This window comes from Caretta caretta, chromosome 9 (assembly GCF_965140235.1).
Source record: "Caretta caretta isolate rCarCar2 chromosome 9, rCarCar1.hap1, whole genome shotgun sequence".
Taxonomy (NCBI): Eukaryota; Metazoa; Chordata; order Testudines; family Cheloniidae; genus Caretta; species Caretta caretta.
In genome coordinates this window covers 31,672,344-31,686,285 of record NC_134214.1, presented here as the reverse complement: position 1 = coordinate 31,686,285, position 13,942 = coordinate 31,672,344, and the positions used below count along the sequence as shown (strand labels likewise).

Below are 13,942 nucleotides of genomic sequence, written 5' to 3'. Positions count from 1 at the left end.
GTCCAAACACAAGTACAGTGGTAGTCCAAGTCCAAACGCAAGTTCAGTAGGAAAGCATCTTGCATAGTGGAGAATCTCCTCTTTACTGATTTTATACAAAACTATGTATGAGAAAGCAACAAACAAAAAACAAGTCCTCGACTGCTGTATCACTGTCTTCCCATTCTCAACACTTATGTCACAATATTCTGTACCTCTCACTTGCACATCTGTGTTTACCTTTCCAAGAGCTATATTCTTCACATATAATATACAATTTCTTCCATTTTGTCATTGATCTGATAAATAAGAAGCTCATATGAAGCAACTTCTGCCTTGTCAACAGATCAGTTTTTACTACCTTCTTAGGCTTATTCTCTTTTCACAACCAAGGGCAATTACAATCAGTTTATTTAAAAAACAACACCTTGTAATCCAATGCGCTGATGAAAAATCAGGTGGAAAATACAATTTTCACTCAGCTAGTGATTTATTATTCCATCTTATTTCTATAACACTTGACTAGATAATTTCTTTTGTTAGATCACCAATTATCATGTGTCAAATTGCCACTCTCATTCCTAGTCTAGCAGCACACATCAAGGTCCAGTATTTGAACAATAAGAAGTAGAATAAGTTCTCCTATTAGTACAGTTTTTAATGGTTAACATTCTATTTTATGTCCACTAGCAGGTCCTACACCACAGTGAAATGCTTTTGAGCATCGTCTATCATTAAAGCAATTAAGCATTTAATTCAAATTTCCATCTCTTTGAGAAATTGAAAATGCATGGATAGAATTAAAGGGACCAAATAACACTGCCTTAAATGTTGAAACTGGATGAGAGAACAAGGCAAGACTGAATATTGGAAGAGCTGTTGGAGATGGTTTAGGTACTTTACGTAAGTAGGCATTAAATTACATCCAATATTGGTTGTTAATTACTTGAGTTTGGTCTGCGCTGCAAAGTTTGGATCTGGATAAGAACTTTCCCAAAGTTCAGGGATGTATGGCCCTGGGGCTTTAGTTCTGGCCCATTTCTATATTACACATATTATTACATATGCAATAGACAACCTATCAGGAATTAAGGTATCTACAGTTAGAAAATCTACAAGCACATTGATAATTAAGGACAGGATCTAACTTCCATTAACATCAATAGAAGGACTCTTATTGACTTTATTGGGAATTGGATCAGGACCTAAAAAGGGGGAGGAAGACGAGAGTGGGGAGGATAGGTTCACTTACATCAATGCTAAATTTGACCCTGCATATCTAGAACAGAAGGATATATCTTCTAGTATTCCGAGTAGCAGCCGTGTTAGTCTGTATCCGCAAAAAGAAAAGGAGTACTTGTGGCACCTTAGAGACTAACAAATTTATCTGAGCATAAGCTTTCGTGAGCTACATCCGATGAAGTGAGCTGTAGCTCACGAAAGCTTATGCTCAAATAAATTTGTTAGTCTCTAAGGAGCCACAAGTATTCCTTTTCTTCTAGTATTATTATTCCTTAAACCTTAGTGACACTGGGAGGCATCCTCTAGAGTTTGGTCCATTTCAACATTTCAAAGTTTGTGGACTAAACAAGCACAATTAAACTAACTACTAACATAAATAAGAGAAGAATCTTTCCATATGGTGAAATGTTTCTTTTGACCTAACATTTCTGGTTACGAGACTATATATCAGCTATTTAACAGCTAGTGGAGTAAAATCAGCACAAGCAGATGGAAACATTAGATTCTGGTCTCCACATTTGACAGTTTTGTGGCCAAAAGTTAAAAAAAAAATTTAAACCATTACCTGGGTCTGTAGCAGACATCAACGAGCCAAAAAATAAACAGTCTGTGAAGTGAAAATCCCCTCCTTTTAACTGGCCAACATGTATCATGGCCTTCACAAAGCCATACATTATCAACCTGTCAGAGAAAAGAAAGACAGAGATGCAGACATAGTATTCCACTTTTACTCTCTTCATTTCACAACACTAAATAGTTTCCTGTTTAAACCACTGGGTTGTCTTCTCCAACTTCTTTTAAATACACCTATTGTATGAGTACTGAACACAAACTGTTGCTGTCATATAAGTCGACTTCTGTTTCAGCTGTTGAAATATTGTATCAAAATTGTCTAGACATTTGAAGAACAAAAACCTTTTACTGAATATTAGCAATTTATTCACCTGCTGACGGATGACAATACATTTTAGCCGTTTATTTTACAAAAATAAAATAGAGTCATCTAAAGAAGAGATGATCAAAAGTAATCTGTCAAACATTATAGAGCCTTCACACAAACGTAATGACATGAGTAGCTGTGTTGACTTGTTCTGATGTTCTTAAATGGATTGTTTTCTCAGTTTTGTGTGTGTGTGCGTATGTGGGTGTGTGTGTGTGTGTGTTTAATGCTTCCAGTACAGACTGAGTTAAAATCTCAGGTTAGTCATCACAATGAGATGGATATTTAAGACTCCCAAGAACAATCAGTCAACAAGTCAGGTTTTAAAATGTGGTGCTACAGTACTGCCAGTTTCACAAAAAAAATTAAGGCCTTGTTTACACTACAGAGTTTTGTCAACAAAAGAGTGAATACATACACTCTGCGATGCAACTTTTGGCGATAAAAATGCCCTGTTTTGGTGACAAAATAAAGCCATCCTGACGAGAGACAAATGCCAGGTAGGGCATATATATTTGTGTAGGTACATAGAATAATCTATATGGTAAAGTCTATGGGCCAGATCCTCAACTTGTAAAGTTGCCATGAAAAATATGGAGTGACTCAATTCATACCAGCTGAGGATCTGGCTCTTTATTTTAAATAAACAGGAAAATGAAAGACCAAAAACATCACTGTTATGTTCACTATGTTTACGTCACCATCTGTGTTTTGGGACATTAATACATTTCAGAAAAACAATGTTATATTTTAGATGATTGTGTCACTGTTTATTGCTTGGTGAACACAATTTATAGGTATCTGAGGGATAGCCATGTTAGTCTGGACCTGTAAAAGCGGCAAACGACGAAGTGGGTATTCACCCACAAAAGCTTATGCTCCAATACATCTGTTAAAGGTGCCACAGGACTATAAGGTGTCTATAAGGTGCCACAGGACTCTTTGCCGCTTTTACAATTTATAGGGTCTGTTGGGATACAGAAAAAGGGCCTGATTTTACTCCGAGTCAATTACAATTTTATCATTTACTTCAGTGGGAGCAGGATCAAGACTAAACTAACCATTTCAGTAAGACAATATAGAGTGAATTAAATTTAAAAACACTTTGACTTTCATCTCTCATTTAGAATTAGCATATTTTAATAAAGGTCACATCTTAATGAAGGTCATTTCTTAATAGAGATACCATAAGAAATGTAAAAAACTATAATAGTTGGCTATAGACATTTTAAATAACATTTAAATAAAACTAGTTCTATTCTATTTCATTTCGGGTTTTCTAGCCAGCTCAACAGGCAGTGTTCCTGTCATATTCTCTGCCTTTAAAATGTTAAAATGCCCTCTAGATATACAAAATAATCCAAAAACCTACATGGGCAAATTCTCATCTGGTGTAAATTGTCATCAGTGGAGCTATGACCATTCACACCAGCAGAAGATCTGCCCCCAGGAAATAATTTATACATTTTCAGCACAATATAAAATAGATTTATACAAATAACATTTGAAAATAGAAGTACACACACGTGAATGCACGTAAATTTATTTCTCTGGAAATATGACAGGCTGAATATGTTATTTGTTTAGTTTGTTTTATTTACATTTGAAATGACATTGTATTTATTATACTGCATAGTGAACCAGATTCTAATCTCAGTTACACAAACATATACCCATGGTAGTTCCACTTAAATCAGATGCAGTTGATGAACAAGAATACACTTGACAGATTCTGAAGTCAGAGTAAACCCAGAATAATTCCACTCAAAATCTTTGGAGTTACTCCAGGTTTACATTAGTGTAACTGAGACCAGAATCTGTCCCTCTGTTTTCTTGCTCATCAATTCTTCTTAGCTGAAAATGTCAGCCTATCTATATCATTTTATACAGTCAGTTACATGTAGAGGTTATTATGTGAAAACCATTGATTGTCCCAAGCCAACAGCGGACACTTCGCAAGGATGCAATTTATCTCTGAGCAATGTTGATAATAGATTTCTTGAAATTATTAATGAGGTAGTACAAACACTTCCATTCCACAACAAAGAACGTATTTGGAAGCTGGATCTGGCTGGATAGCTGAGCTCCCAACCACAGTGATATCATACAGTACTGCACACCAGGAGTGCTTTTAATGGAGATCCAGTGAGGAAAGCACACCTTTGCGACAGCTTGCCATTAATCCCAGGAAATGGCCTGCACTGAGGTTGCTATTGCTTTTATAAGGTGAAAGGGGTTGGGGTGTGAGGAGAAGGCCTTATTGTGCTAGGCACAGTACAAACACCAAAGAAAAAGATGGTCCCTGCCCCAAAGAGCACAAAACCTAGGTATAAGAGAAAAGACAACAGGCAGACAGAGACAGACCAATGGGAGAGTACAAGGAAACAATGATACAATACTGGTTAGCATGATAGGCAGTGACAACCATGCAGCAGCTACCTAATCATTGCCAAGTTTTTTAAAGGCAACCTGGTAAAGGATAGTTTTAAGGAGGAACTGGAAGGAGGATCCTGAGGTAGCTTTGAGGATGTTTATGGGGAGAATCTCCCAAGTGTGAGGGGAAGCTGGGAGAAAGCATGAAGGCTCTTATTTGAAACTTTAACAAGTGGGCAATGGAAGCTGACATCATGGGCTGAGCAGAAGCAGTCGATAATGAATGAGAGGGGATAGGTAGGGTGGGGATTGACAGTGAAGGGCCTTGAAAGCGAAGACAAGCAGCTTATGTTTGATACAATAGAGAAGGGGAAGCCAGTGGTGGGATCCAAAGAGAGGGGTGACATGGTCAAAGCAACGGTCTAAGTGAATGATCCTTGCAGCAGCATTCTGAAGGATATGAACAGGGCAAGACTGCATTTGTCAAAGCCAGAGAAAAGGATTCTGCAGTTATCGAGATGATGAGAGCTGTGCGGATGGATAGGAAAGGCCATATCTTAGAGACGTTATACAGAAAGAATCAGCAAGCTTTAGACATAGCCTGGATGTGAGAACCTAGAGAGAGTTCTTAGGTGAAGATGATGCCCATGTTACAGGCCTGAGTGATAGGCAGTGACAAGTCACACTGCATACAGGGGAGAGTTGGGGGGGCATCGGGGTCCAGGTGCTCAATATTATGATGCACTTGCTTTGCTTCTCCTTCAACATCAGTCACTTTCTGAGAGACCTGCTTTTCAATCAGATTTCTTGCTCATCAGAACACTATTGTGTTGGAAAATTTTTGACTAGCTTCACTTCTATGATTGGGGCCCTTTAGACGTGACCATAATATAAACAAATTATCTAGCATAATAATTCTGCTAAAACCATGCTGGAAAAGAGCCTTACAACCTGTCAGTCTAGCTCCCCTGAATTCTCAGAAGAAGAGAACTAATAAGCTTATCTCTTGACTTAACTACTGCCTCAATCAAGAAATGTTTTGGTTCTCATTTCTCCTATTTATTAGGTACCTTACCCGCTCTGCTCTACGATCAGGTTTGCAGTGTATCCTGTACTGAAATGTTTCCCTCCATTTCCTTTTATAACTGTTTTAGCAGTGTGCAGATAGTGGAATACACATTGAAAATCAGCAGAATTTTTGTGGGGCCACTAGATAGCAGGATGTTTTGGATTGTTGAGTTTTGTTTAATATTTGAACCATTTCACTGAAGAAAAAATTGTGTTACATTCTTTTTTCTTTTTTAGGGCAAAAATTTCCGTTAAAAATCTTACCAGTGACATAGTGATTCAAACCATACTTAATTTTTGTGATTGTACTCTATTTCACTCTTGATCTTAATGTGATTAGCTATGTTCCTTTGCCTAAAAGCAAATTTATAATATTAAAGAAAAATGGATATCTGTGCACATATTCCTAAGCCTATTGTACTAAATATTTTAGTGGGGTTTTACCCCTAACCAGCTGCAGACATTTAGAGGGTTGATTTTCAAAGTCAAAGGCAGTTAGGCACTTGATTCCCATTGGGAGTCAATGGAAGTTGAATGCCTAATTTCTGGTTTTGCCTTTGAAAATCTCACTTATTATTTGTTTTAATTTAATTATTTATAGGGTGTCCATCACCATAGTATCCTGGCTCTAAATGAAGTGCAATGCATTAGTCTGGACAGAAGATGAGAAAGGTGTGGATGTCTCAACACAAAACATCTTACCATTGCTTACTGCTGCTGAAGAATTTTGCTTCTACATGTGAATCCAAGAGCAGTTAGGGGTCCAGAAGGACCCCTGAGATTGCAAACCTCTGCAGAAAGGCAGAGGAAAATAATTAGCAATGGTGGAGGTGTGGTCTCCATTAAAGAGTAGATCACAACACATCAGATGATCTAGGTGTTCTTCCTGCTGCCATCGTCACCTCGGGCTTCTCTGGATTAAGCCTTAGACAGCTCACTCTCATCCAAGTTTCTGTCTCAGACAGGTGGTTGGAAAGCAAAGAAACTGCCCCCAAACTGCGCTGTCTGATTCGAATGAAAGAGAAAGACAGAAATGTCAGCAAACGTACTGATGGCATTGTGGCTCAGAAAGTCTCAGTAGTGGCCTCACATACACACTGAACTAGAGGGTGAAAAAATGGAAGCCTGAGAGACCTCATGGAAGAGTGAGGGAGGAAGGGGGACATGAGAAATTACCCAACACGGCCCTCTCAGTGGAGCAGATGCTTCACACGGTACAGACGTTACAAAAGAAATATCAGCATTTCTGCCCTGTCACATTTTTAAATACAGCCTCTGGAGGGATTGCAGTTCTCGCTGACATTTGACACAGGCTATTAATGTGAACACACAGATTTTCAGAGCTTGCATAACAAGCCTTAGGTACATGTGAGGTGAAACTAAGCACACTAAATCCTACAAATCTTCCCTAGTAAAAATTTGCTCCAATGATGCAGTCAGGTGGGAAAATGTGCTGTTGAGTCTTGCCTGCTAAAATAGCTGGGCCAGAGCCTCAGCTGGATTAAACTGGCATAGCTCCATCTGACACTCAGTGTCTAAAGACAGACAGGAAAAAAGATATGACAATAAATACAAAAAAATTACACACATTTATATTGTTGTTCAGAAGATGCCCTTGATTAGTAGCTGATTACCAGGCAAGCTACAGGGAAAAGTAATTAAATGGAATGGAAGCCGTCCTCAATTTAAAGTCACAGGGGATGTAATTAAAATTTAATAGAAGCCACTGCTTCTAAATGAAGATCTACAGCATACATACTGTATGATCTGTGTAGACATCCAAATCTATCTGATGGTGGTGAGTCAACTACTGATGTTTCTCCATTTCTGTTATTTAGCAACACATACTTCTACTGAACCTCATTGTTAATAATAAAAAGACAAGGAGGACTTGTGGCACCTTAGAGACTAACAAATTTATTTGAGCATAAGCTTTCGTGTGCTACAGCTCACTTCATCGGATGCATTCTCTAAGGTGCCACAAGTACTCCTTTTCTTTTTGCGAATACAGACTAACACGGCTGCTACTCTGAAACCCATTGTTAATAATGTTTTTATTGCATTAAAAGGTTTAAAAACATAGTTCCTGCTTTTCAAATATTTGTACGAATGTGCTCTTTAGCATGACTGAGACTCGTAACTTAAATCTTACTTGCCAGATCTATTTTCTAATCCAAAGAGAATTTTTCATTTCTTTTTTAATTCCCTAAAGAATCTCTCTGCACCTAGACATGATTATCTTGTAGCCTGCAGCCAACTGATGGTGGCAACAGATTGAAAGCATGCAAGTAAAGGATACAAAAATATTGAACAATTCAATTTATTTCTTTCCACAGTGAATAGTCCAATTAACAAAACTACTATGGAAAAAGTATAAGAAGGTTGATTTTATTCCTTCTGTGTGTCAGGTTACTTAGAGATTGACTGATGATTTATATCACAACACTAATAAAACGAGTTACTAGTCAGAATTCAGAATATGTCACAAAATATAAATAGCAGAGATGAAAATGAAATATCCATTCCCTTGCCCCGATTCTTCTATTTCAACCTTATCAGTATATTCTTTAAAAAAATGCTATGTAGAGAGGAATGTTTCAAATGATCTGTTTTGGTTATAATTAAATGACTCATTATTTCAACGCGCTCTGTCTAGCTAGTATGTGCTTCTTTTTGTCATCTTTCAAATCAGCGTTGGCACCAGAAAAGGTATTTTCATGGGCTTTCCTTTTAAAAAAATGTTTATTAACTAAGCAAATACAGAAATATCCACTGAAATGCCTCAGACAACAATAAACTGATAATACACTTACTCTGAACTATTAGTTACAAATCCCACATGCAAAAAAACCCTTTGGCGGTACAAATATCTGGTAGAACAGAAAATAATGTGATTTCACACATCCTTTAGTATTCAAGGTTACCCAAAACACTTTACAAGCACTTCAGTACTGGCATAAGCCAGAACCATTCAACCAGTTGAGCTTCAGGACTCCACACATGGATTCTAGAAGATCAGTTCCCAAATACAAGCCACAAGGGGCACAGGAATGCTTGTGACATAAGCAATGTGGTGTGGGAGACACTAAGCACTAGTGTTATGGAAGAAACTCATTTGCTCAGCATTATCCACCAAGGCAAGGAAAATATCTGCTATCAAGATTCCCCTCTCACCACAGCACCGACTTTGTCATTTCCCTGGGGATGCTTGACCCCCGCTCTGCTCCAGGGCCCACCCCACTCCACCTCTTCCTCCAAGGCTCCACCTCTTCCCACTCCTGCCCCACCTCTTCCCACCTTCGCTCTGCCCCCTCCTTCCAGCGCCTCCTGCCTATAACCCAGTGGGCTAGCTTGCCTTTATTGTATTTACTGCTTTGCATTATATTTAGCAGTCATGCAAGAAACCCACAGGCCTGTATCCTGTAAGACGACATTAGGTTCAGCAAGTTAGGATAAGGCTTGAGGCCTATGAACTTCGAACAGATAAACTTTGCACACGTAAATGGCCCAATGGAAAACCCCAAGTATTTGGGGAGCTGAAAATAGAGTTTAAGGTGAAGTTCTGACCACAGGTAAATAATTCAACCACAGAAGTGTCCTGGCAATGAACTGATGTACATAATAGGTACATGAGATACATCTAAGGCTAGCCTGCTTGCTTGCCTATATATCTTTTCCTATAAGTTTCTTATTTTCTTGTAGGTTTGATTATTTGTTTTATTATAGTAGGTTTATAGGTTTAGAGTATATTTTAGCTGTAACACTAGGGACCTGCAGGCCACATCTTGTATGTTGAACTAAGGCAAAGTTAGCAAACATATGTTTGGGATCTTTCACCTAGATAGATGGTGATGAGTTAAAGCATAATGTCCATATATGGCTGCAACCTTTAACACAGAAGATGCTTTAAAACAGGTTGGCATAGGACCTTTCCTAAGTTCATATCCTCTTAAACTTAACAGGTACAGCACAACTTGGAAAGAACCAAAATAACCAGTTTGGACAGAAATAACAAATGTGATAACTAATCACAAGAGGCCATAATTAAAAATTGACATATATGATAACAAGTTGACATCATTGATAGGAAAAAGACACTCCAACATTGGTAAGGTGAGGAAATACAAAAAAGGAAAAGGGGGGAAATCCCCTACTGAATTTGCATCAAACATAGCCCCCCTTCCTGTCCCATGAGCACGAAGTTGGTAAGTGTGGAGAAGGGGCACAGGAAGGAGAAATACATCTCCTGCCTAGCAACAGGAGAGGTGTAGGAATGGAGTGAGAAAGAGGAAATAGAAAGGCTACTTATCAGCAACCGTGGCCCTTCAGGTACGTCAGCTCTGCAGGTCTACATTCTGACATGAACATGTGTACATGGCACTGCTGGCCCACAACTTTCTGGAAAGCTGTAGCCATTCAGGATGATCCAAATACCAGATGGAGAGACACTGAGTTTGGATGTAAAATCTAGTCATGCTGCTGAGACAGTGAGTCTTGGGGCTATTGATAACAGCCCCATGATGTCTATAACAATGTAGGAGGTCTGAATACCAACCTAACATGCCAGAGGGGGTTCTGCAAGACAGTAATCTGTTAGTGTTTAATACCATTTTGCAAGGCACAAGGTATTGGAAAATCAGATCTTCAGGTTTACTCATTCCTTAGTCAAGAAAACTCCATTAACTTCAATAAGAGCTAAAGGTGCTTAGCACCTAATACAAGGTTGGACTCAGAGTCTGGATATGCAGATGAACTTCTGGGTTCTCAGAAAAACACTTCATGATTCTTTTGAAGCTCATCCATCATCACTTATATTTAAGAAGTATAATAGAATTTTGCTCAAGAAAAATGAATAATTGTTACACTTCAAAAAGAATTAACTTGGTTATCGCATTGTTACATATATGACCATGGAAAATATCAGTTACCACATATGAGCATTTTGGACAACTTCAGATACTGGGAAAACACCTCACTCACCCCGAATATAGCAATGTGCAGTTATAGTTTTGTTAAACACTGTCAAAGACTTGGTGAAAATAACTAAGACATAGCATGCACCTCTTCGCTTAACACAGTCTGTTCTTTCTAATACACTGTCACTTTGCCATAGATAATGAATACTGTTATTATTCTGATGCTTTCTTCAAACACATTTTTAGCAGCTTATACAGGCTTTACAGTTATAGTTTTTCCCCTGTAAATCAGTTTAGTTATTGTGTTGCATATCCTGGCCTTGATCAATCTTTTACAGAAAGAGAGGAGAATGGGAAAACCATTATAGGCTTCTATACAGAAGAATTTTGCGATGCGGTGAAATCATGCAGCACTTTGTTACATGGGCTTGACATAGCTTTAGGCCACTCAAATATGTTGTATTTTCTTCCTCACATGGCAGTCTCTGTCTAAAGTAGCCGGTTTCACTTTTGAGAGCTGCAACTCATTTCCTCCATTCACTATTGCCTCAGTTTTCATCATGCCTCACGAGAGTAGAGAGGTGTGTGTACGGGGTGTTGGGAAGTCAGTGAATTATACTGAGGTCATTAAACGCAGCTGGAAATCCCTGAATGAACTGTACTCCCACTGTCTCAGGTTGTTTTTCTATCAGTCCTTAATATACTATTGTTTCACCACATTTTGGATTAACGAGATGGAAACCAATTCACCACAGTTTACAAGTACAGTATTGTTTAATGCATATTTGATATTCCTCTAATGAATACAACACAGCTTCAAGATCATTGTGTTCCTGAGCTCAATTTATATCAGAGGCAATATACGGTATGTACATAAAAATCTGAATCTCTTTGCAATGAAAAATATGCACTTGATCTTTGAGTGCTGACAAAAATCTCCTAATTACTGGGGCAAATGAGGCATGAAACATTGTCAAATGTAGAATGTCCAAAATATAGTGCCACTGAATATTTCATCTTGCTGCAAAGGGTTTGAACTTTAAATCAAGGTCTACCTGCTTGAGTATTAGTTATAGAGAGATCATCCAACAAAGGCTCTAGCAGATTGATAACCTAACGGAATAAATTTTTACAAAAGCAAGCAAACTCTGATACTGGCATTCCATTAAAAATTGATAAAATCTACAAATCTAGATACAACTAGATACAACTATGAGTGCATCCAGATACTAGAATGATGGATGGATGCTTTAGAAATGCATATAGTAATTAATAAATATTGATTTTGCAAATGAAAAGGTATTGAGAAAGTTATTGCAGACATGGAAAGACTTCCATATGAAGAGAGACTGAAGACATCAGAACTGATTAATTTAGAGAGGAGACAATGGAAGGGACATGAAAGAATGATACAAAATAATCAATGGTAGAGAGCACATAGAGCTGGGTGCTGCTGTCTACCCTTTCTCATAGTACAAGAGCAATGTGCAGGTCAATTAAACTGAAAGGCAACACATTGAAACCTGACCAAAAGAAGTGCACTGTACTACAAATGGCTAATTAACTTATACAAAACTCATTGCCACACGGTATCAAGGACATTGGAGCAGGATTCAAAAAAAAAAAAATTACACATGCTTATGTGTAATGACAATATCCACAGGTTTGTTAGGAAGTAGGGCTGGGTTAAAAAAACAAACCAAACAGAAAACAATGAGAGGGGAAATTTCACTACTTTTTTTTCAGTTTTCCTTTTACCATTTTCAAAAATTTGAAATTAAAATTTCAGCCAAAATTTGAAAAAATTTAACTTGCTCTACTGGAAAGTTTTACAAAAATTGAAGGCAGAAGGCAACGGCTATCTCCCTGCGGTTAGAAAGAAACTTCCCATATGGGCGGGCTGTCTCATTTTTATACACTATTGGCCCTCTTGCACTTTCCTCTGAAACATGTACTGGCCACTGACAGAGACAGGATATTGAACTGGTCTGTACTGGGAGAGGGTAGTGCCATAATCAAGTGCCATAACTAAGTGTTATTCCCCTGCAATGCATCTTCTTTTAAACAACTATTTATTATGGGTCAGATGTGACTGTATGAATTTACTACATATTATATATACACAGTGTTTAAGGCTTGTACCTGTGATTATAGCTATTATAATTGTATTGCAATTTTTGCCCCTTTAAAAAAATAGTTTTATTTCTGTAAAGAAAGTCCTCCTAATTACCTTTATATAGTGAATATCTAAATTCAATACCAACTAGTTAATAGAAACAATAGCAGATGATAGCCTGTTGTAATACAATGGTACAACACACTTTCATAGGCAAGCAGGTTTGTTGAATGGTTAGAGCCCAGTTGGACCAGCCAGGACTCTCTGTTTCTATTCCTGGCCTTGTAACTCACTATGTGTGGGATCCACAATGATACTTAGATGCCTAAGTCCCATTTATAGGTGCCACTAACTAAGGTCCACAAAACTCCAGCCTGGTTGTTGCCTAACTCTGTAGGTACATAAGATTTTTCCTCTAGGCATGTACTCTTCTGTCTCATGATAGGTGTGCAGATGCCTATCTCCTGTCTAAGGCGCAGAGCAATTCACAAATCAGGAATGCCAGGCATTTGGCTCCCCAAGTCGTGTGTGTGTCTGATTGAGTAGGCAGCCCCTGAGCATGCCTACTGGATTGGGCCTCTCACACAAGTTCACACAAAATAGCCAGGTGTGGAATGAGGTGGAGGTGAGAAGTGGAGGAAGAGAAGGCCTTCCCTTGTAATCTTTAGCCTTGTGGAGGGTACTCTCACAGAATGGGGAGACACCCAGTTCACGTCCTTCCTTTGTCCTCAGGAGGAGAAAGGATCTGAACAGGGATAGGCTACTTTTCAGGTGCATATGCTAACCAGTAGGCTCCGGGATAATCTGATGTGGGGGCTCCCTCAAACTCTCCAGTTAACTTGTTCCACTCACTAAACAATGGAATACTTAAATATTAGTTGGGCCCAAGAAAAAGTTGGAATGACTCAGTAGCCCAGTGGTTAGGGCACTCATCTGAGAAGTGGCAGACCCCTGATCAACTCCCTTCTGCTGCTCAGGAGGAGGAAGACTTGAAGTGGGAGTCTCCTGCATCCTGGGTGAGTACCCTGCCCACTAGGCTAAAGATTATAAGGGAGGTATGTTCCTGCCTCCCCCTGATAATGTAGGCATCTGAGTGCCTAACATCTCCCTATTTGTGGATCACTAACAGAGCTAGGTGCCTCTGTGCAGCCCAGACTTAGGCCATGTTTAAACTAGAGAGTTTACAGAGGCACAACTATACTGATGCAGTTACACTGCTGTAAGGTCTTCCATGTAGTTGCTCTTTGCTGATGGGAGAGAGCACTTCCGTCGACATAATTAAACCGCCCCCAACAAGCGGCATTAGCT

At 38.7% G+C, this 13,942-nt stretch overlaps 1 protein-coding gene across 1 annotated transcript in view; it reads right to left on the bottom strand.

Moving 5' to 3' along the window:
• SLC9A9 (solute carrier family 9 member A9) overlaps positions 1–13,942 on the bottom strand; it is a 316,631-nt gene that overhangs the window by 232,890 nt on the left and 69,799 nt on the right. The window contains exon 5 of the mRNA XM_048864122.2: positions 1,787–1,902. Within this exon, the coding sequence (XP_048720079.1) occupies positions 1,787–1,902 (116 nt within the window). The remainder of the gene's footprint in view (positions 1–1,786; positions 1,903–13,942) is intronic.